The sequence below is a fragment of the Aulonocara sp. 'chitande type north' Nkhata Bay genome, linkage group LG18 (genome assembly GCF_057382095.1).
Source record: "Aulonocara sp. 'chitande type north' Nkhata Bay isolate Kocher_YH1m ecotype deep benthic linkage group LG18, A_spYH_male_GT1.1, whole genome shotgun sequence".
In the NCBI taxonomy this organism is placed as follows: Eukaryota; Metazoa; Chordata; class Actinopteri; order Cichliformes; family Cichlidae; genus Aulonocara; species Aulonocara sp. 'chitande type north' Nkhata Bay.
Window position 1 is genome coordinate 9,682,653 of NC_141361.1, and position 25,127 is coordinate 9,707,779.

The window sequence follows — 25,127 nt, forward strand, 5'->3', positions numbered from 1 at the left end:
TTAAAGATTGCGGTGTTTTTTTTTTGTAATTTTTTTATTTTTATTTTTTTAGTCGTTGCTGTTTAATTCTTCCATCCAGTCCTTATCAGATCACTCACAGAAGTTTGGAGAACTGAACCTGCAAGTCACACTTTACAAAATTATCTAATCTGACTATTTTATCTATCTAACTAATAATTACCTGAAGGAAATGTTGATGAAGCTGAGTATGTATTTCATCATGAGCTTCTTGTATGTTGGTGACAGATGGATGAAAGTTAGTTGCAGTTGGAATTTGGCACAGATTTAATTTAGTGTCAGTTTGTACTTTAGTACTGACATAAATTGGTAGGTTGATGGGTTACATAGTTAGTTGTTGTAGTCTATGCCTTAAAAAACCCCATAAATCTTTAAAATCACCATGCTTAGGCTTGGAGGGGGTAATTTAGGCCACGTGGGCAAGTAGGCTTTCAGTACACTGATGTTAATGATCATGATGATCTGTTTAAAACAACAGTAGTTGGCTTGAGAATAAACTTAGGAGGCAAAGTTTGTTTGAAGAGTGTTTCATACTTAAAATAATCAGATGCCTTTATGATCAGCTGTGGTATTGATGTTTTCTTTTCACGTATATAAACACATTTGAACAGTGGTTTTTAAACTTTTTAACCTTATTTTGAGATGACTTAAGAATATTTACTTGGAAAGGTTATATTCATCTGAAATACATAATGACTATTAATGAAGTATCCCAAATAGGCAAACTGTGGCTTGTTATCAGAAGCCATCAGTTGAGTCCCAGTGGAGTTCCAGTTGTTAGTTAAGCGAAGTTTATTATCTTTATCAACGCTGACTGATCAGCCTTTTCTAAGTATGGTAGCACAGCTGAAACCGTTTCTGTTGTGCATCAGCCTCTGTGGGTTCAATTACAGTCCAAAAAAAGAATATTTTTATAAAAGTGGTCAGTGATTTTGTTTTAAGCCTGCCAAAAACCTGAAGATTTCATGCTGCCATGGGTACTGCTCCCTTCTCAAATTCGCACAGTCTAACCAGAATAGAAGGAGAACTGGGAGACCATAATGCACAACTGAGGAAGAGTCTGTAGTCTCAGAAGCCGACACCTCACAGGTCCACAACTGGCAGATTCATTAATGGTAGCCATCTGAGTCAGTCTGTGCCACATTGCACTTCTTGTCATGTCACTGCCATCGCAGAAAACTGGGATTGTTTGAAATCAGGAGTTAAGAATGTGTATTGCTGTGATTGCATGCAAACAAATGCTCCTGAAATCTCCTCTGGAAAGTTGCTTTATTGTGCTACTAGTGGTCAAAAACTGCACAGGAGTACCCTTTTAAATTTTAATGATGCAACCTGATTTCATACATCACTAGTTTGAAACAAGCTAGTATCTAATAAAGAATGGGTTCACAGACAGAGTAATGGATTTGTAAATCGCTTGTGGAGCCTTATCCCCGGAATTCAACATTCCTTGGGTTCCATCAGGGGTGTGCTGGAAACACAGTAATAAGGTCGAGTTGGGAAAGTAGAAACCAGCAGGGGTAAAGAAGTTGTGGAATAAACAGGATGAGGTTCTAGAAAGGTGAGAGTGGGAGAAGGAGAAGCAGAAGAGGTGAGTGAAGTGAGCAGAGGAGCAGGAAGTAATAGGCTGAGAGAGGGCGAACACAACAGGGAGGTGTGATGCTGTTAAGAGGAAGACGGGAAGGCTGGGTGGTTAACTTTCAACACGAACGGGGAGAGAAATCAAAGAGCTCTTTGTAACAAGTCCCAAGGTTGGTTGTAGCGATTTGTGAATAAGATGCGTCTATTTGCATATTTTTGTCAAAGGGAAAAATATTAAAATGTATCCATGTGTGTTGATGTCTCCCTGCAGGATGTGGATGCATCAGAGATCAAAGTCCAAGTGTGTGTGTACGCCTTTGACCTCCTCTACCTCAATGGCGAGGTAAGGCCTAGTGATGATGAAAATGTTTCCCAGAGATCTCTTAAAACACTCCTGTTTTCTTTCTTTAAACCGCTGCGCGTGTTTATTGTTTGTGAGTACCCGCGTGCTCGTCGCCCGCCAAGTTGCCAGCATCGTCCCTGAATGCCAATGATGCTGCTTCTGGAGGCCGTAACTACATAATGATTGTAATGCTCATTGTAATTCCGACGGGGTGTGTGTGCATGTGTGTGGGTAGGTGTGTGTCTGTCTGTCTGAGAGTGTATGTGTTGTGGGTGGTAACTGTGACTGAGTGTGGGATAGAGTATATGTTTCTATCCAAATAAAGCTTAGTTTTTAAGCACATTTCTTAAGACTGCTAAAGAAAATCCTAATTACTGTTTCCATCTTCCGGTGCCATGTGAGTTTTCCCAAGTGGACAGAAACAAAATTATGTAATTAAAAGACCAATACTGTCTTCTTAAGTTGTGCCATTTCATTGCTACTTCCTCCTAATATGGCATTTATGCAAATGTGATGAATTATTTTTTTCTCTGTATATGCATACTTTGTCTTCTTTATGGCTGTTGCCCTTTATTTATTAATTTCTTTTTTCTTTATCTCTCTCCTCGATTAATTGGAAACATCCAATTGCCTTTGCCCTATAGTCCTTGTCATTGCTAACACTGTTGTTGTCCTGGGAGGGTTTTTTAATGCTATTCACACCAGCTACCTCCCCTGCTAAGGCCTGACCAACCAGCAAGAGCTATTAGTCAGCAGTCGCCACCACACAGGACACCAAGGTCATGTCCTTGGTGCTATTTTTTAAATTATTTATCTACTTTAGGGACCTAATATTACACATACACTGCATATGCTCATTTTGTTGGGTTCATATTTTTAAGGCAAGAATATAAAAGGAGGGAAAATAAATAAATTTGTGGTTTTAACGCACTGGGGTAAACGGATTTGTATGACTCATACAAAGCTTTCTATGAGCACTGGCTGGCAGCTGTACAGCAAACTACTAGTTCAAGTCCAGCTTCATCTGTCTCATTATCCTTTGAGATTTCTCTCCTTTGGTGGATTTGAACTTGCTCTTTTTATAAATAGGTCTTGATTCCATGTAGTGACACAAGTCCTCCTGAGTTTGAACACAAAATACTTCCCAAACTTCAATTTATCACTGGCAACACAGCCTCCATAACTCTTGTGCAGAAAGGAGACAGAAGAACGGCACAGAGAATGGGGGGAAAAAAATAAACTTTGTAAAGAGTCACAGAAATTCTCTCTTTAGATAAATGTAGATAATTTTGTAGATATGGCAGATTGGCAGAGGTCAAGGAGCTGTTGACAACTAGGCTAGAACTTCTCGCAATAATGGATATGAATTAATATGTTGTTTATTTACAGATGGGTATGTTCACTCTTACTGTAAAACATTAAAACATTTACAACCCTGTGGGGCACTGCAGGCATGGCACTTAGAATTTGAAAAGTAAAAAAAAAAATAACTGTAATAATCTACGATTTGCTGATGAATTGTGTTGACTTGCATTTAAGTAAAATTCAAGAATGTTGGAGGGCTTGAACTTTTTTCACCTTCTGAAATTGGGCATGCTAGAAAAAGTTTGAGAACCCCTGGTGTACATGATGAAATGATAGTGAATGTAGCACCAAACTTGGCCCTTTAAAGTCTTCTCCCCCCTCGTGCTCGCTGCTATATACTGCTATATATTCTTGCAAAATACCAGGTGCATGTCCAACAACCTCTATGCCATAGCACACTTCAGCTTTGTATTAATGCATGTCACCATGTGACAATATGCCAAAGTCCTATTTCAGAGCAATGACACGTATAAAGACAAGAGCATCATTAAGGATTGGCATTGCCTAGCTGTTGTGCCAAGCTACTGTCAGAGTGTATAAATCCATGTGCTGCCAACTACAGGCAATTGACACATGTCAAATGACAATATAGATGTAAAATTTACCTCAATTATAATCAAAAAGTCAAAAGTAGACATAATGTGAAGATGTTTAAAAAAATGTAATTCCAGTCAAAATCTGAACTCCTAAGGGTATCAGCTTCCCACAAGCTTTTGGGGTTTCTGGTCAGACAGAAATTGCAGCAGCATTTCAGTGCTGCGACTAAGCTGAATAAAATGAAGCCTAAAAAAAAAAACCTTGCAGTGTCATCATTAATTGATGAAACCTGCATCTGTTGACCTTTAATGTATTGTCCTCTTGTCAATGCTGTATGTGGGTGCTTTGCTGCTTTAGCCAAGTGTTGGCTGACTTGTGATATTTAGGAGAATATGTGGCCTTTTCAGTTATTTTTAACGGATAAATTAAACTCTAGTAGATGGTTAGAATCATCCTCACAAAGAACGTGTGGAACGAAAGGTTGGCTGTGCCGTAGCGTAGCTTGCACCAAACTCGTTACGTGTCTCTACCTAGAAATGTTGTGAACCAACTTTTGTAAAACAAAATGTAAAATGTAATAGGCTGTAATTATTTTGTTAATGCAAAAGCAGCAGCCTTTTGGTCTGCCAGTATGACATTTCCTTGTTTTCAGTGCTCCACCAATCTGTGCGTAGACGGTTCTGTTTTCTGAGTTGCAGTAATTTCAGTAAAAGCAGTGATTTTCAAATAAAGCTCACACCTGTCACCTCAGTTTTTTGTTTTTTTTTGTCAGTCAAATGAATTAAAATAAAAGTTCAGTATCAGTGAAATTCCCCCCGACAAAATATAGTTGTTCAACTTCACTCCACATTTTCCCCTCCCGCAGCCCGCTGGCAGCGGCCCTCCAGTTCCCTTACAGGTTGAGGAAAAATTGCAGTAAGCCTCTGTTTATCTCGTACAAGCTTCAATCGCCATTGATTGTGGAAAAGTATATATATGTAAGTGCAAAAGAAAGTCAATACTGTAGCATAGAACAATCACCGAAGGTGTAATTGCAGAACGTTGCAGGCTGCTTCGGCCTCATTATCTGCATACATTTCGAGTAAGGGTATAAATCGTGCATATGACTGCATGTTCTGCAGATTTAAAGCTGCTCGTGTGTGTGGCTGTGCGTGCACATGTATACGTGTGGGTGTTTGTATGTGTGCCCAAAGCTGCCGTGGCTGTGTGTCTGTGAGTATACTCTGAGACTGTGTGTTTGCGTATGAGTGGGTAGATGGTTGAGATGGCATTTCATCCTTGTCATCGCAAGGCTCCGAGCTATAGAGAGAAAATGGTTGTAATGATACAGTTTTGCCATTTGTAATTGTGTATGTGTTTCTGTGTGTGTGTGTGTTGTGTTTAGTCCCTGGTGCGACAGCCATTGTGTCGGCGTCGGGCTCTACTGAGAGAAAGCTTCTCAGAGGTGGAGGGAGAGTTTGTGTTTGCCCGATCCATCGACTCCGACAACACCGACACCATCGCCGAGTTCCTGGAGCAATCTGTCCGAGGTGTGTGTGTGTGTGCGTATGCGTGCCGGTTAGATGGAGACAGGCTTTCTTACTTGTTTTCCTTCCTGCTGTCTCTTTGTGTCTCATAACTTTTTTGTGTGTGCACCGACTGTGTACTTTTTTTCCTCGCCTGCTGTCCCTGTGCATCTTGAACCTTTTTGTGTGTGTGTGGGTGTGCTGTGCGAGAGATTCATTTCATTTGTGATTTTGTGCGAGGGCTTTGTGTGTAGTAGTCGTCCTTTCCCTGCATGCCGTCCCTTTGTTTGGCGTGTGTGTTTGTTGTGTTGTGTGTTTGCATAAGAGAGACAGGACTTGTTAGTTGTGTAATTGAATTTTCTTGCGTTGTGTCTGTCTGGCTCTGTTTATGAGGAAGCACATAGAGCTGTGTTTCCCGTGCGTCTCTTTGAGTTATACGCCAGTGTCCTTGTCCACTGGCTGTCTTTGTGTCCTCAACCTGCTTTTGTTTTGTGTATTTCAAAAGAAAACAAAGACCTTTTATGTATCTGAAAGATAATCTCTTAATTTCCTTTCTGCGTAGCAGGACTCGTGAGTTGGAGTATTAATCTGTTTGTGTGTTTAGACTCCTGCGAGGGCCTCATGGTGAAGACTCTAGAGAAGGATGCCACCTATGAAATTGCCAAGCGCTCTCATAATTGGCTCAAGGTGTGTGTTTATGTGTGGTCATGCGCTTCAGTTTTGTTACCCATTAATCATTTACATTCACGTTACACACACACTGCCTAACAACGTGGATGTGCACTTACCCTATCATAAAGTTATGACACAAACACACATATATAGAGTGACTATAGAAAGACCATTATTTGCTTCATGGTATGCTTGGAAAGCCCCAACATTTGCCAAGTAAAATGCCAAATCGTACTTGATTTAAAGGTAAAGCCTTCAAGGTCATCTTATCTTGCACTCCCCGGAAGTCCCGTTCTTACCCTGAACCGCAGACAAGCCCAAAACAAACAACTTTCACAACTTCTTTGTCAAACTGACATGACTTTCAGTCGTTGGATCAGTAATGGCGATGAGAGCTAAGACTCTGGCTACAACCCAAGCAATTTTTAAAGGTTTCCACTTGAGGAATCTGCAGTTTTTCAAGCCCACAGGTAATATGTCAGATGTAGAGTACAATCAGAAGCTTGCTGATTTGATATTTGCTGTTTATTTTTGTTTTGTTTATTTGCTTATGCCATCGTGAAGCAGCCATCATCTGTCTTTCTATAATTCAAAAGAATCGCTGCTCAAACTGGAAACACAATGATCACCTAATTGGTCTTCATCCAAAAACAATTATCTTCTAATGAGTCCAAGCTGTGCTCAAGATCACTTTTGCCATTTTACAGGCACTTTCCTCACATAACCTTCATGCACACGATTTACACTTTTACCAAATTCTTACTCCTGATCTTTTTAACAATATTTAATAAAGCTAACATAGCTTGATTCTGTTGGATTTTTCATATTCAACAAACTTACAGAAATGCCAAATTATTTATTAGCACATGTTGCATACAGATGGAGATGAGCATGATCATAGATGAGGTGATCATGTTGGTTGAGACCTTAATATTACTAATTATACTTTTACTATTATACTAATACCAATAATGACCAATTCCATGAGGTGCTAATGAGGAAAATGAATTACTATGTCACTGATTTATAAGTTTGATATTCACATGGATGTGGACTGTGACTTCATCTCTAATGGTGAGATTTTCATTGCCTAGCTCTGTTCAAGTGAAAAGATTAATCAGAAACATGAACTTTGCAGCAGCATCTGTAAGCACTCAGCATACCTAGACAGCCTTCGCTCACCAGATTTGCCTTCTTGAGACCTTTTTGAGACTTCCTTTTCTCCAAAATGATGGTCAAGTTTAACGAGCGCCATTTTTTCACACTGGAGAAGTTCCAGTATACGTCATAGAAGCGCAAGAACAAGGGGAGGGAACGGGACTGAAAGAGGGTGATCTCAAAATGCCTTTAACACCAAAGGTGTGCAGAGGTGCACGATGAGACAGCCTTGAAGGGAATATCTGCCGAGTCGAAATAACGTTTTCGATTTTCAGCATCAAAGTCTAGGATTTTTTTTATCCGTACCTGGTATTCTAATTACAGACATTTTTTTTTCTCAGGTTTCTGCTCAGAAATATAAACACAGATAAGTGTAACAGATTTTGAATTTGGGGGGTTTTTTTTGCACACCAAAGTTGATTACACTGTTGTTTAAAACGGTTTCATCCTAACTGAGTTTGAATTTCTGGAGGACATTTTTAAACTATCAGGTTTTCAACTAATTCACGCAGCATTCAAAAACTGTGACGGTTCATACACTATAATATATATATTTTTAAATTGCAGACATTTAAAGTCGCACATTTTATTTGCCTGTGTTGAACAATGACCAAAACATGGGGTGATTTATACATGAATGTATTTCTCGCTTGCTGTTATCCTCCCCCAGTTGAAGAAGGACTACTTGGAGGGAGTTGGAGACACAGTGGACCTGTGTGTGATTGGGGCCTATCTGGGGAAAGGAAAAAGGACAGGCACCTATGGGGGCTTCCTGCTGGCTTGTTACGATGAAGAAAATGAAGAGTTCCAGTCCGTCTGCAAGGTGTGTGTGTGTTTTTTGTCTTATGTCTATGTAAAAAAAAAACATAGGCATCCTGTAAGGAATATCTTCGCTCTATAAACATCTTTGAATGGCCTTGCATTCCTGGTGTTCCACATTAAACGTCTCCAGAGACACTATTTTAATATTTTCATCCAGAACAAGTGTGTCAACATTTCCAGGCAGCTGTTGAGTCCTTCAACTCAAAATGTTAATCAGTGTAATTAAATTTTGACCTGTGGCTTTTGATGCATGTAAACGTGTGATGTGTGGGAGGATAGTGAGAAAAGGTCTTTAATAGTGCAGCTAATTTTCTGCTTAAAGATAATTAATTTTGACATATTTTATTGTTTGTCTTCTGTGCAATGCATATTTCACATCTTTGTATTAAGGTGCTCTAGAGTGTGGAGTGTTAATTAAGTGCGAAGGTTTTTCTGTGTGTATGTGTGCTGCTTTTGCCTCTTATGTGTGTGGGAGCTGTGTTTTTGAGTCTGTTTCGTGCTTTGAACTGTCGTGCTTCCCCTCAAATCCGAGTTAGAGGAAAATCGTTGTGTCCACAAGTGTGGAGGTGTGACTGGATGCATCTTGGAATAAGGTGTAAGCATATATTGGAACATGCGTGACCACTTCAGTGTGTGTATTTGTACGTGTGTGAGATAATGACAGTGTGAACAAGTCAGAGTATCACTCCAGCACAGAGCATAAATTCAGCCTCTCCTCTGTCCTCCTAAAACCTTTCATCTCCATTTTTTTTTTCGTCTCTATAACTTTTATGTCTTTATCCGGAGAAAAGGGATTTAGAGAGCAGCGAACACACACACACACTCTTTCTACAACATCTACTTACACACATTCACACCTGGGAGCTCATTGGTACAACCGCAGCGTTTACGCTTTTGGCCCATGAGATGCTCCAGTGGAGCCGATGGAGGTTAAAGCGACCGTTAAAGAGCCACGTTAACTTTTCGGGCAATGCTGGTAGTTTTCTCTTTTTCAAGCTTTTTCATCTGTAAATGGAGTTCATATTTGAGGTCACTATCCTGAGTAAGTACAGCCAGGCAGATGTACAGTGGGGGAAATAATTGTTTGATCCACTGCTAAATTTGTAAGTTTGCTCACTTAAAAAGAAATGAACAGTTTGTGATGTTTGTAGTTGTTTCATTTTAATGGGGCGAGAACATCAACCAAAAATCCAGAAAAAAAACACGTAAAGGTTATAAATTGATTTGCATGTCAGTGAGTAAAATAGGTATTTTGTCCCCAAGCAAAACATGATTTAGTACTTTGTGTTTGCCAGTGAAAATCTAATTGATTCAGAGAAGGCGAGGGAGGAAGTGCTGTGGTCAGATGAAACCAAAATCAAACTCTGCCGTATTTGGAAGAAGAGAAATGCTGAGTACGGTCCTGAGTATGAAGATTGTCCTCACAGACAGGCACGGAGGTGGAAATGTTATGCTTTGGGGCTGTTTTTCTGATAAGGGTACTGGACGGAGCCATGAAAATCTTGGCTGAGAACATCTTTACTTTACCCAGAACACTTTAATGGGTTGTGTAACAATGACCGGCATATCGCTTAACATATTGCTAAGGCAGCAAAGGAAGAAGAAGCACATTAAAGTCATGGAGTGACCTCTGCAAACCTCAATCCTATAGAGAATCTGTGGACAGAGCTGAGGCTTTTATTTGCCAAGCGACAGCCAAGAAGCCTAAAACATTTATAGACTTTCTATAAAGAAGAAAGGGCCAAAATCCCTCCACAGATGTGTGTAAACCCACTGACTAACTGCAAGAAACAGCTTCCTCGCTGTGCTTTCCAACAAGGTTTTTTCCAAAAAGTACTGTTTAGTTTGGGAATCAAATGCTTATTTGAGTCAGTGATGTGCAAATCAATTTATAACTTTTATGTAATGGGTTTCATTTTCTAGATTTTTGGTTGATGGTCTCTCTATTTATTAAAATGAAACTACCATAAAAATTAAAGACCATTCATTTCTTTGTAAATTGAACAGTTCCAAATTCGGCAGTGGGTGAAATAATTATTTCCCAAGCTGTGGATAACAAAAGATGGAGTGAAAATTGTAGAAGAAGTCTGGTTTTTAGCTCTTCATTGATTTTTCTATCTTTTCTTTTGCTCGTGTTGATTTTATTTGTAGTGCTTGAAAATGTTTGCATGTTCTCCCCGTGTTTGCGTGGGTTCTCTCCGGGTACTCCGGCTTCCTCCCACCGTCCAAAGACATGCAGCTTGTGGGGATAGGTTAATTGATTAATCCAAATTGTCACTAGGTGTGAATGTGCGAGTGAATGTGAGTGTGAATGGTTGTCTGTCCCTGTGTGTTAGCCCTGCGACAGACTGGCGACCTGTCCAGGGTGTACCCCGCCTCTCGCCCTATGACAGCTGGGATAGGCTCCAGCGCCCCCCGCGACCCTGAAAAGGATAAGCGGAAGCGAATGGATGGATGGATGGATGGATGGATGCTTGAAAATCCTTCATTTTTAGGAGAATTTTTCAGTACATTGTCAGTAATTCCTTGTTTTAGTTTTCCAGTTCAAAGATCCAAATGTCAAAAATGCTGAATGAGCCACAGAGGTGACAGGTTTACAACTATCCTGTCAGCTTGGCCTGCAGCGTCCAGTCTTGCTCATATGTTTTAATCCTCCCAACTCTTACTCTAACTTGTCCAGAGTTTGGCTAATTTCAGATCAGATAAAATCTCCAACTGTGTATTGCACTTGCCCCCGTTTTATTTGAGCTCATTTATGTGAAGAACAAACAATTACATCTATAGCTTCTCTTCTCAGAAGGACAGGTACAACACACACACATCATGCCCTTGTGTGTCCTGGCTGAAGAAACCTGTATTCACACCTTTGACCTGTGATGACATGCGTTCGTATAGCCCCTCTCGTCAATCATCCCTCAGTTCAATAGCTGCTCTTCACCAAGCCAAGCTGCGGGGCGGAGGAACCTTGTGTTGGACCTCGTTCCTCTCCTTCAGGGAACAGAAGATACAAAAGTAACTGTCTGTTCCCTTTCAGCTGATTCACTCCGTACAACACATATAGTATGGGACATATATACATGCCCTGCAGAGCAGCTACTGAACTGGAGTTGGAGCACCAGCATCTTAAGGACAACATGAGCTGTAATGTACAAATGATAAAACCAAACAAAAGTGTGCGGTGATGCCCAACTAGCTGCAGCACAAATATCACCTACAGTTACAGCTTTAAAAAGAGCCTAGGAGTTTGCCCTGGTGGAATGAGCTCCTATACCCTGGGGCGAAGCGAGACCCTTGGTGCTGTATGCCGGTGAGAGAGCTTCTGTAATCCAGTGGGACAGCCTCTGTTTACACAGAGCTCTACCTCTGGCTAGATACGCAAAGCATGAGCTCGATGAATCCAGCTGTGACGCGGAGAATCTGTTGTGCTTAGACAGCAGTGTTGCAGGGCCACCGGCACCATGATAAGCAGCCAGGGACGGCTCCATGTATCGTCCATAGTGACCGTGATGATCACTGTTGTGCATAGAGAAACAGCGTCTCAGAGGACAGGAGCGAACAGTAGATTTCTGCTTTCCTTGCTTCTGTTTAGCATCCATACCAAAACGCAAAGCAAAGCACTGCACAGGAAGACTCTAAATTGGCGCCTTGCGGGCAAACTACACACCAACTGTGCGGTGGAAGCTAACACCAACAGGGTTAGTTAAACTAACTTAAAGCAGTCAGACAACAGAGATAACTAGGAGTAGATAGTTATCCCAACTCAGTAGAAATGTTTTTAGCGAGATGACGAGGATAAGAACTGAGGGATGACTGTGATGACATGGGGTATATGTGTAGGCGGGGCGTGATGTCCCATACAATATGTGCTGTACTGACTAAATTCTCTGACATGCAACTTGGCAGTTACACTTTGTGCTTTTCTAAAGTCATGTTGGAGCATCACCTCCTCCATGCACAGTAACTTTAAAAATATTTTTAAAAAATACACGGGGACAGTCTTCAAAAGCCAGAGCCAAAAACTGTATAACTAAGTTGCAAGCTGACTAACTGATGTTTTGGCACTTATTGGGCTACTTGTTATATATCAGGCTTGGAAACATTTTGGACTTTGTAGGCAGTGTCATTCATTTTCCATTTTTATTCATGTTGACACATAAAACATGGGAAAGAAAGATGTAAGTGTTGCTGACACTCTCACAGACGTAAAGGCTTAACAAAGCCAATGTTTTCTGGACAGATGCCTTTTTTTCATTAACAGTAAATTTCAGCAAAAGTTCTCAAAGACGAAGGGCGTCATTTAAACCATGTTTACAGAGGAGGCCCTTCAGTTGACTGAGGCAGTCAGGCATTACTTTAGGTCACCTGTGTTTACAGGGTCTTTAGAAAGTCTTAAAATGACTTTAACAAGTAATCAAAAGGCCTAAAGATTATTAAACTGTCTTAAATTTTTTAGGTCACCATGAGAATTTTCACAACTCAGTGGCACTATTCTTGCCTCAAGGACACATTAGATCACATATAGCTGCATTGTTGACTTATTTTTAGGCTCTACTTCAGAAGGAAAGTACCAAATCAATCAAATGACTCATTTAACTGTCTTTGGTGAACAAATGCATTGATATCAGCCTAACCAACGCCAAGAGAAGTGGGGGTATTGCCAGTGGTGCAGCACCTCCAATTGCAAAAGGAAAACTGGGGGTAAAATAAATTAAATTAAATAAACAAAAGTACCTTTTGTTTCCCCCTTATAAAAGCATCATGGTTAAATGACGTTACTGGACATCCCTAGAAGTGGTGCATTTTTCAAAATTAGCTATCAGCCAGTACCTCTCACTAGCTAAATGTCCTCATCGACATTTATTGCCTAAACTTCTGAGCACCAAGTCACATTTAGAGTATTATAACCTGCACCCAGATGAAGGTCAGACTTTGGCTTATGAGCTGCCGCTGTGCAGTTTAACATTGTAATCAAGCAGTAATTTCACAGTTCTGCCTTTGTTACCAAAAGGGTACTTATAAATTTGGCTCCATATTTTGATAGGTTTTGGTCAGCAGTGCACAAATAGTTTTATTGTATGTCTTCACTGCTTCGTCTTAACAAACCTCATAGTATGACTGATGTGTGTGTCCGTCGTGTGCAGTTTACTTAGTGTTCTGTTGTGTGCAAGCCACTGTATTTTTTCTCGGCTGTTCTGAGCGGTTCAGTTCAGTTTTGGGTGCTTTGCAGGACTGATAACCTTTGTAACACACTACAGCACCCCCACCTTCAAGGCCCTTCCCACGGCTCTAAGCGAAGTGTCTGACTGTAAAACAGTCTTAACATTTTTCCTGATTTCTTTTCCACTCATTTGCAACTTCTTTAAAGGGCATTTAGCTTTCAAAGGCTTTTTGTTGTTTAAGATGACCAACTTTAACTGTGGTTAAGCTAGACTTGTAGTCAAGACCGCCTAAACCAAGAGGGTATCGGTCTCGAGACATCCAACTCTAGGCTAAGCTGATAGTTCGCTTTGAATGTCTGGGCTCAATTGAAAAGTATTATTAGATGGGTCTGAAAGTCATGTAACGTGTTGAACTTGCATTTCAGTTTGAGCAGCACTCAACTCCTGCAGTTGTTTTTGTACAATGAAAGAAAAAAAATACTTCAGATCATGTTTCCTGTCTAAACGTCTCACGTGGACAGCTATGTTCAGTAAAGTTGGAGTGTACATACTTTTTCACATGTGTACGAGATGAGTGAGCACATGGAAACACGCCGTTAATCTTTTCTGCAGTTGTCAGTGTGTGCCATGTGACTGCAGCATCCACTTCTCCTGTGTGCTGCACTCATCTTCCTTTTGCTCTCCAGTGTCAGCTAAACAACAAAGGAATAAATGTTTTGTCTTTGACATTGTACACTTCAGTAACCCTCTCTGTAGCCGAAAGCAGAATCTAAACCACATTTCCATCTCCCAAATGTAATTTCACCTGTATGTCCTGTGAAGTGTCCTTGAGTGAGCAGCAGATTTGGGAGCAGTGCTGCTGCTGTGGACACACAGTTCACACAGGCTGCTGTCACAGAGAAGAAAAGGGACACTAATGAAATGGAAGGTGACAGCTGAGAGATACATTTAGCTATTTACAGTCATTTAAATGATTAAAACAAGTGCTTGTAAAGTAATTGTGCACAATGAGAAACCAGCACTTATACACAGTTAAGACTGACTCAGTGGTAATTTGTTAATGACCAGTACTGAAATACTGTAGTATTGAGGAAAACAAGATCTAAATCTCAGTCTTCTCCACTTTATGTCGACAGTTTATTAATGTAGCCTTTAATCTGCTAGGTTTTTCTAACAAATACTGGTAGTTATGTCAACACGCATCTCATTAAATGATTGTTTGTTGAGTCTGTCTCTGTGAGCCCATTAAAATACCTTAGAAGTGTATTTACAGTTTGCAGTCTTTGGCAGGAGCTTGATATTAGGCAGGCAGGAATGACTCAGAGCAGCAAGCTGAGAGGTTTTCGTCAAAATAGAAAAATAAGAAAGCGTATTGGAAAAGAAAAGTGCTGCCAAACAAATAGGACCTGAGCCACACAACCTTTTCTCCACCATGAAGAAATTGAAAACACACACACACACACACACACACCTCACAAACGCAAAATTCCCACATACGGGAGAAAGAAAATAGGCATGCAGAGCGTGCAAGAGACGAGGACATTGACGCACAGCTGTCAATGTTTAGTTTTGGATCCATTTTTATTAGTTTCAGTGTTTGTTTGTTACTAAAAGTAATATTAGGGCTAGTTGTCAGGGGCAGGATTTAGACCATGTATTAAAAATACAAACATTTTGTAAAAGCATTTGACATACAGTCGGTCTCAATGAACCGATGCCTCCTCGGGCATGTTTGGCAAGGCGAAAACTAAATAAAACCCATAGATTTCCATCTATTAACTCTGAGCTATTCAGTCCATCACAGGGCAAATGTGGATACAACCACATGTACCCACATTCTCACAGATGGTCACATAAGATATATTAACTTTCCAAGCATGGCTTTGTGGGAGGAAACCACAGGGAACCCATTCAGCCACAGTGAGCGCTCCATACTCCCCTCAATTGGATGGGGCATTCCCAAGCAGTCGTTTGAATCAGGAATTTTCTTGCTGTGACCGTGCTAAGTGCTTGTCCATGTTGCTGCTCATGTACTTCATTTCCACCTAAGTCAAGATATTTTTTTAATCTTCTTTGGTTTTTGTCATGTTTTAATTAAATATATTTTTTAAATTTGCAACATAGTGAGTCAGTGGGCTTGCAATGAAGCTCACAGTGATCTCCCTGTGTTTTGAGTTATAAAACCAAGAATTAAATCATCAAATTAAGAGTGTTTGCATAATGTAGTGGTTTAAATATTTATCTAACAAACAAATCCCTCTGTGGCTGTGACAGGAAGGGCATCCAGCATAACAATCGGGCAAATCAAACATGTGGACCTGGCTGTGGTCATCAAGAAAAGGAAGCTCAGCCCAGAACTACCAAAATATAATAATTAATTTTGCTTCGTTGTTGTTGTTGTGTTAAAAATGTGAATGTTTGTGAGCATTGCTGTTTGCTTTTGTTAACTTGCGCACAAACCCTTGTATTGATTGGATTAAGCTGCTGGGAGTCTCTGATTATCCACAAAACAGACTAGTTGTACAGTAATTAGCTTACCTCTACTTCATGTGGAACAGGTGCTCTTAAAAATACATTGCAGTCGGCTTGGTAGAAGACTTGGCCAGCACAGATAACAAATGCATGAACACATGCTTGGATTAACCTCCAAATCTTCTTGAATGCTATAAAACACACAGTGAAGCCTATCATGGAGATCTGCAGAATACATGCAGATCTGTAAGCTGGGAAATCCTATATTTGCATGACACACCAGCCTGTTTTCCTCCCCCCTTATTCATTGGGTGATTCTTGTGCCTCAGCAGGCTCAGGTCTTTTGAGAGGTGACATGTTGCTTAATGTGAAGTAGGCAGACAAGATGCTCGTGGTGTAGGGAGGGATTTTCTTGCTGTTCTCTGTTTTGCAGCGTGCTGCCAAATGTCTGCTGCCTCACACACATCTAAGACGGAGTGTGTGTGTGTGTGTGTGTGTGTGTGTGTGTGTGTATATAGATGTGTGCGTGCCTCTTATCTCCTTTCGTCTCTTCCAGATCGGGACAGGCTTCAAGGATGAAGATCTGGAGCAGCATTACAAGTTCTTAAAGGTAAAGTGTCACAGCAAGGCTGTTGCACTTACTCTTTAAACAGCCACACTGTTGTTTCCTTACATTGATGTCTTGATTTTTTTTTCTTTCTTCCTCTTTTTTAAATCGCAAATGTACAGGAGCCAAATATTTAACTGTAGACTCAACAAGATTAGCTTTGTGTGATTTCAAAACAATCTTTATTTGTCTTATACTGGGCCTTGGTACAGTCTTTTCAAATTGGGTTTTTTAGTGCTTCCTTGAAGCTAGCTTTGCTCTGATAGACTGTCCCTCGCAAACATAAGGTTTGAATGGCCGGCTTCTCCACTCAAAGCCAGAGCTGTGTGCCTGAGGAGACCATACGAAGTATATATATATCCCATCTAACAGACTTCATTCAGAGATAACAGATGACAGTACTGTGTAAAGACATCTGAAGCTTCAGCTTTAGGATTACTTGAATTCATTGTTTGATAAGTACTTACTTGATGGTAACATAAACACAGACGCAGTGAATTTTAGATCAAAACCACAATGAGGTATTTGGGGGGTTGAAGCCGTGAAATTCCACAACTATACATTCATAGATTATATTCTCTGTTCATTCAGTCTCTTCAGATATGAACCAAGATTTTAGTATCAAAATAATAGGACCAGTGTGCAGATAAACTCCTAAGTTACAACTTCATTTTGTAAACAGCACCTCGAGGATACCTTTAATTATCCAAAAGGAGAAAAGTAACAGGAATAAGCTCAGGGATTACAGATGTTTTCTACCCTCTAGGCTTATACACGTGTTACATCTTACCTAAAATAAGTTGCACGTGCCTTTCAGAGGTGTTCATTTGGTGTGTTTAGGAAATGCTGGGCTGGCACCAGGAATCACTTCTGTTTTACCAATAAAATAAAATGTGTTTAGTGAAACTGTGTTGGCGTGCTCTGAAGCTGGTTAATGAATTTCTTTTTCAATTTATATTTGAAGAGGTTTGCTCCAGAGCAGCAGAGCAGCAGAAGCATTTGAAGAAACTTGACAACTGCTCTCTGAAAATGATAGCCGTTACGAGAGTGTGAATTCATTTTTGTATTCTGCTGGCTTTATCAGCTAAATTTATTACTTCTTTTACAGGAATAAAAGAGACGGGGTTTTTAAAATACAGTCATCTATTTATAAAACAACGTAATCGTTATTTAATACAGACTGAGCAAACCTGGTGAACACCGTGGGGTTTTTTAAAACATCTCTTTTAGAGATTAAGGGGTTGAATTTGGTGTAACAAACTGCTGCACAGTGTAGAATCACTACAGTGAAGCAGTGATTTAGAAGGTGGTGTAACCTTTTTTCTTTTCTTTTTTTTCTTTGTGAGACCAATAGAGCCTGCACTGTGCTGCTTTGTAATGAAAGTGATGGATGGTGAATTAAGGAAGGCCAGTGGTGTGGCCGTGTTGCTTTAGTTGCAGCAGTGCTGCAAGCCGAAGGGACTCGAGACGGGGAGACGATTGGCTCGGTTCACAATCCCCTGGGTGGCGAGTTGCTGTGCTGTAACACCGGGAGCTGCTCCCCCCATTTTTCAGTCTAATCTTTATTCTGATGCTTGAAAATGATTAAGGGTAGTAGACGTTAGAGGCTGACTGATAGTGGAGTTTTGGGGGCCTGATGCAGAATCACGTTCGTTATAGATTTTAAGCAAAAGTACAATTTGACATTCAAATAAACTCTCCCAGAAATGATTTGGGAATGAGTTGGCACTTTTGAAGGAAAGATGCATTTTGTAACAAATGGCTAAATGAGACTCCAGAACTTTGGTGTCATTGATCTGAACAAAGCAGCTAAGCAGTGGTGACACTCACATTCAGTTGTTCGTAGCTTATTATTAACTGAAAATTACATTTAGGCTTCAAAAATCATAGAAGTGGTGTCAATTTGTGAGGAACAAACTACGTAAGTACCATGAACTTTTATTTTCTACATATTTTCTACATTAATCCAAAATGGTAGTGGGCAGTAAAGCCCAATTATATCATGAGATTTTGAAAATTTGCAAAAACCATATTTATGACAATAGAGGGGAAAGAATTTAACATTTCTTTGGTGATCTTAGCTCGCAGGCAGCAGCTTTTATGTGCAAACAAAATGAAGGGCATTTTCCATCCTCCTTTTCCATTGAGTTACTGTCATTGATGACGGACTACCTAATTTGAAGTGTAGCGTTCACAGCATTAATGTAGCAGTGAGACAGCCTTATATCCACTGACATGGCATAAGTCAACTGTAAGTACAATTGTAGTCTCGACAGTGTTTTCTCCAGAAGTTTTAAGTAAAAAAAAAAAAAAAAAGAACAATGCAACTGCTTAACACAGTTTAACCGGAAAAGCAACTTAACCTTGTAATTCCACAGGAGCCTGCACAATATGATCACATAATAAAGTATAAATCTAAAAATAATTTTTACCCAGGGTGTTTTAACTTGGGTTTATTTGAGCTGTTTAACCAGTTGCTTAAAGTCCTGCGTTACCGCTGTGTAACCGCATTAGTAATTTCCATCCACCATTGGCTCTTCTTGCCATATAGAGTGCAAGGAGTGAGTGCTCAAGCGATGCTCAGGTGAGTGAATGTTTACTTTTGCGTCACTGCTCTTATTTTGCTTTACCTGCCTTCGTAGCCTTGTAGTAGTCGGTGGTGTTTTTGCCTCAAGTGGTGAAACAAGTTCACTGTTCCCATTGTTAGCAGCAACATTTTTCTTGCATATTGCGTTATCATGTTATATTGGATGTCATTGAAGAAACTCCCTTTTTAAGTACTAAAATGACACTGCTCTCGCTCTCAGACATGCCTGGACTTTGTTGTCATCGTCGTGTGTTGCGTCACTTTATCATTTTATGTCATTATCATGATGTGACAGGTTTTTTTAACAAGTTAAAAGTATATTCATGGATAGTGTGATTCTGGCATAGGGTGGAGTCCTAACTCACAGGATGGCCTGCAAAAAACATTCCTGTAGCACTCTTTTTTTTATCATTATTAATATCACGCATTCTTTGTGTTTTTCTTGTTTAATAATACTTGGAAAATGACTTTTGATGCCTTATTGTCACCTTCTGGTGGAAGCAATGTGTTATAGATTCAGGTACAACCAAGGGACAAATACGGTTTAAAATATATAACTAAAATATAGCATTTCAAAAGTTGGAAATCATCAATTGAATTTCAGTTTCTCATTCAGTGAACTGATAAAATGTTATTATTAGTATTCTGATCACACATTTCACATTATAAGCCTGGAACAGAGTTGATACCTAAATGCAGCTTCTGCTCGTCATTGCTGATCATGTGCTTAAAATGTTTTTAAGTAGAACTTCTTTTATTTTTTTTCAACTTACCGTTTCACATCATATAAGCCAAAATGTTCCACAGCAGGCACAAACTGCACAGTTTTCCCAGCAGTAACAACTGTACTTGATTATATAATTGCCACTCCACCTTAAATAAGTCACTTTACATGCCCTGAAGATGAGTTCTTCACTTGGTCCTCGGTGGTGTAAATACATTTAAATCAACATGAATAATTGCATGTAACTGAAATAGCTCACACACCTTTTTAGGCTTGTGTGATGTGTAATTATGATGCTCTGGAAGGCGTGTAAAATTGCAATATTACAGTTTTATTAACTCCACCTAATACTTGACCCATCTAATGATTACAATAATAACTCTATCTATTATATAGCTGTATCTGTGTATCCCCAAGTATAACTGAAAGGCCACAGGTTTGAGCTCCGACAGAACTCAATATTTTATAAGACTCTACACGCCTACCAGCTCATGCATTGTAATTCACTCTGTATTGGAGTGTCACTTGAATGCCCACAGTATAAATAATGTGTGCGGGGAAACAGCACCGCTACAGCTGGAGCTTTCTTTCCCCCAGAATTATTTAACTATGACCCAGTTCTGTGGACACTGCAGCAGTCTCGTTAACATTAAACCGTTTCAGAGGCACATTCGCTGAAATGGCTGTTTCACGCCAAAACAAGATGGGTATCATTTTGTAAAAGACTGACACCTACGCTGACAGAATGATTGCTCGTGTCAAAGTTAAAATGGTACTATTAAATATTGCAGAAGTTGGCTCTTTTTATTTTTCTCGGTCGCCTCGCGGGAACAGAAACAGTTTGGCGGTGAAGCCTGCGAGGTAAATATCGAGTTTAAAATAAGGAGAAAAAAAGTGCAGTATATTAGGCTGCTTCTAAATGAAATCTGTCGTGTAGGTGTGTGATAATGTGTCTTTGAAATCATGTTGCCCCCACCAAGAAATATGGGAGTGCTCAGACTGTGTCTGCCTCTTGGGATGTGGTTTTTGAGACACGGCACAATTCAGCAGGGCAACCAGAAGCGCTCCATCACTGTCTTTTTTACCAGGTTCTCTGTACATGCATTGCCTATTTTTACACTGTGCATATTTGCATGTACACTGTACGTACACTCTAGTTGTTTTCAGATGTGGGATACATAACACTGCTGGCTTCATCAGTCTGTTCAAATGATGGCAGTCTTTCATTTCGGCATGAGTCACTTTTTTCATGCTTTCCTTCAGACACCCACGGCATTGGGTGCATGCGTGGGATAAAGTACTCTGAAGGAGATTTTAACAGTATATCAGTTGACAAACAATGCATGAGGTCAAAGTTTTATTGTCATGACTGCTATATTTCAACAGCTGCTTTAATAAGAAGAGTTGCTGCTTACTATATTTAAACATGGAAAGGAGAATATCGGCACGAATAGAAACTTACCAGACTTGAATTTGCCCAAACTCCTTTTTAAGGTCAGCTATTTGGGCCATTTTAGATGCTTCCTTAAATCCCACTATGCACCTAAAACTCTAAGCAAACATTTATGTGTAAAGCCAGGACTTTTTGAATATACCTCGTATTGAACTCTATGCTGTTTTTAAACAACAGCCAGTGCCACCCAATGCTCCCTTTCTAGACAGCCCTGTGCATAAGTTCATGCAACTGCTGGACTCATATTGTCATTTAAGGTCAACTGAGCACCTGTTGGTAACAGTTGTTGCAAAATGTTGCTGAAGTACATTGACATTCCTTTGCTGGTTGCCTTATTGCTGCTAGTCTCTTCCTGTGTGGACGCTGCTCTATTGATGGATTTTGTTGCCGTCTGATGCTGCAGGGATGTAATAAACCTGAACTAACTGACCTCTAATCCAGTTAACTCGGTGTATATGCACAAACTGAGGGCATATAAATTGTCTTATGCAAACTGGCTTGGTACTGAGTGGCGTTAAAAAGTCAGATGCTAAAAGTAATCTGGTAGTGCCTGTCTGATTATGTGACTACGTGCATTCAGTTTATGCTGTGCTAAAAGTAAAAATGTTATTTCATCCAACTTGGATTCCAATCACGACATTTTATGTGTGACCGAGTGCCCTGCACAAGCTGTCCATATCTGAAGAGTTTTGAGTTTGAAACGTTTATATAATTGTACTGTAAGAAGAACAAATTTGAGTTCTTTTGAAGAAGTCACCATTAATTCTGGGTACATATTTCTAACATTTATCTAACGTTTTATTCTTAAGTTGGATAATTTAGTGATTTAATCATTAATTTTTCATTTTATGTTCTCTAGGAGCACATCCTGCCCAAGCCCCGTGCTTACTACCGCGTTGACCAATCAGCCGAGCCCGACGTGTGGCTGGATGCTGTGCAGGTTTGGGAGGTGAAGTGCGCTGACCTCTCACTGTCTCCGGTCTACAAAGCTGCAATGGGAATGGTCAGTTCAGTGTCTTAATCCGCCCTCCATGTGTTTCCACTGATAAATTCTGTCTGTTATGCTCTGTTGCCTACAGTGAAAAGTCATAATTAGTGCCTCTTAATTGAGTTATTAAAAATGTTGTAAAAGCATCCGGTTTTAATAGAACAGATACTTGTTTATTACCCGTGGTTTGGCTGCATGTTAGATGCAGAGTCCCTCAGCGCAAATAAAAAAGGTTTGCCAGAATATAGCTCCCGTTTTAACAGCAGGCAAAGTAAGACAACAGTGGGATGGATAAAACGCTACCATTAATTAAAAAAAATCTGGTGTGAAATTTGCCAGGTGTTGCGTTCGTTCTCTCTATACATCGTATTTTTTAAACAGTTGAATATCAGATGTTTGGATGAGTAACCAAAAAGAGGATTAGCAGTATCAGTTCTTTTAATACCGTGATCCCCAGGATGGTTTTGACAGGTAATTTGTAAGATTACCCTGAGGCTTCACACATAATGTGGCTACAACTTTCTGCGATAGTCAGTAGCTTGAAAAAGAGTGTATACTTTCTGAGATATTAGAGCAGTGCAATTTGATGTAACTAAAAGTGCTATGTGGATTTGCTAATGATGTTCATCCACTCTGTGTACGTGAAGCTCGAGCAGCTCATGTGAACAGCTCAGGTACTTATGAACAGAATGGTCATCATGCTTTGCTGGGACCCTCGCTAATTCATGTGCTGTTATGGTGGTCTAAGCCAGTTTCCCAACTTTTTAAAAGCCAAAGTTTCAAGGCACAGCAAAAAAATAGCCTGTACTTACTGCAAATTGTACGAAAAGCTTTAAAGATTGAATTGATAGGTCAGATTATTGTCAATGTTGTATACTTATTCGTTCCATTTGACCCCCCCAAATTTACATAAAAACCCTTTCACATTTGATAAACTGTAAGTACAGGTCTGAAAATTTTTAAACACACCCTTCACATTCACTATATCTGCTTTGTCAAGCAGCCTTGGTTGAAAATGTACAGTACAATTTCTAAAGCCAGTAAAATACTAAACAAGGCAAATAATTCAAAGAGGTTTTTGGAACCGGAGTAAAAAGAGTTGATGTTTCCAAACCTTGAGCTAGCAGGGCTTGAATATCTTTCAGTGCATGTTAGTCAACAAAATATCCAGTACATGGGGTATGTTAGAAGTAGCAACAAATGATAACTCAGTATCACAGGTCGTTTGCTGGATTTAATTATAATTCTTGTGATCTGCTTTTCTTCAGGTGGATCCAGAGAAGGGCATTTCTCTGAGGTTCCCTCGCTTCCTTAGGATTAGAGACGACAAGAAGCCCGAGGACGCCACGGCCGCAGCTCAGGTACATTAGATCAGTACTGGTCCCCCCTCCATGTCAGATCTCTTATAGGACTAGAAAATATGAAGGATCATGAGGTCAAAGAAGGAAGATCGTGGCCTAGTAAAATTCAGTCATACGCTTGTTTGACCGTGTTGTATAGAAAAGCATCATCATCACTACGGTCGCTTCACAAGAGCTGTCCTGTAAAATTTCATGGGTGAATAGCACTCCAAGGACAGTCTTTTTTTTATATACAGGAATTGGTTTATGTAATGGTCTCCTGCTGCATGTCGAACAGAGCTGTATTACAGTCAGTTAAAGCAGTGTTGGTTTCGGAGAAATATATTGTGAGGCAGCAACCATGATTTGTACTGTACAAACTACAGGACAGTTCAGAAAAACTAATTTAAGTAGACAACACCAAGCTCACCAGCGCAAACCATTAATTGTGTTGTTTTAGTCTAATGGTGGATTTGTGTTTGACATAACTCGCAGAAAGTTTTGCCAGAACACAAATCAACTTTCAGCGGTTTGCTGCCTGCCTCTGAATGACCTGACTGCTGACCCATGAGCATATAAAATTCTTATCACTATGCTGACCTGAGTTACAGGACTGTATATGGACTGTATACTTTATACAGTAAATGTCATGTACATACAAATATTTTTATGTTTTGGTTTTTCTCCTAGATTGTACTATTAGTGAAATAATGGTAAATATTGATATATATTGGAATATTACCATAAAATACTGCAACTTGTACTTAACTATTTTATGTCTTGGGGCTAAAACTGCCAAATATTTCTTCTGTAATCCCTCTTATATAGTGCCAGTGTATATACAAGTAATCAGCTTAAAGCTCTAAAGTGCTTTTCTAAAAACTGTGTTTTAGACAGTTTTTTTCTACTCTTGCATTTGTTTTCTGTTTGTTTTCCAGTAATACAAATATGGGTTTGAATGTGAATAAAACAAAGTTACTCTTAATGGAGTCAAAGTATTAAAAATATGGAGGTGGAAATGAGCTTAATAATGAACCCTTAAAATGTGAAATGCACAAAATAAAATAAAGTGTCCAATTCTTGTCAATTAACCTAAACATTAGGGTAAGATACTTACCAAAGATGTGATTTCATGCACTTTTCAGACTTTCAGCTGTTCTTCAATTACAATGTCGATGTAGAAAAGATCAAAATAGACATGAAGGTGTTTTTTGTTTAATTTACTACCTTGTCTGTTGGGCCTATGTGTCTGAAACCAGAAGTCTCCACTTCTGTGTTAACATGCACCAGAATGTCTTTATGATGTCTGAAACTCGTACTGAAGTCTCCATGTTTATTTCTTTCTGTATTCTCAAAGTTTTGTTTTCTGAAGGTTGCTTTCATGTATCATTCATAGCCTGACTTATAGAGCATCTTTTACCTGAAAACAACATTGATATTTTTTATGTCCTCCTCCTGTTGACCGTGTTTTCTGATTCACGGCATGATATAAAGAGATCCCCTACGTTCAAAACCGTTTGACTCTAACAAGTCAACAAAATGAAACGAGATTTTTAAAGTTTGATTCCCTGCTAAACATTTTACGACATGATTTCTTGCATCATGCATCGCCTTAGATGCACCAGCTCTGAAACGCACGCCGCGCCTCACCGGGAAAATCCATGCCAGGTTCATTGTAGTGTAACACCACCTGCGCCCAAACTTGTGTAGCATTTCTAAAGACTGAACTACAATAAAATGTTAATATTCACTGAGTTGAATCAATGCCCATCTGTTACTTATAGAGTGTAGATATA

The 25,127-nt window shown here is 39.7% G+C and overlaps 1 protein-coding gene across 1 annotated transcript in view; it reads left to right on the forward strand.

Annotated features, from left to right (window-relative positions):
• lig1 (ligase I, DNA, ATP-dependent) overlaps positions 1-25,127 on the forward strand; it is a 63,535-nt gene that overhangs the window by 37,577 nt on the left and 831 nt on the right. The window contains exons 20-26 of the mRNA XM_086272130.1: positions 1,871-1,942; positions 5,229-5,373; positions 5,954-6,036; positions 7,850-8,002; positions 16,189-16,242; positions 21,863-22,006; positions 23,260-23,352. Coding sequence (XP_086128256.1) covers positions 1,871-1,942; positions 5,229-5,373; positions 5,954-6,036; positions 7,850-8,002; positions 16,189-16,242; positions 21,863-22,006; positions 23,260-23,352 — 744 coding nt within the window. The remainder of the gene's footprint in view (positions 1-1,870; positions 1,943-5,228; positions 5,374-5,953; positions 6,037-7,849; positions 8,003-16,188; positions 16,243-21,862; positions 22,007-23,259; positions 23,353-25,127) is intronic.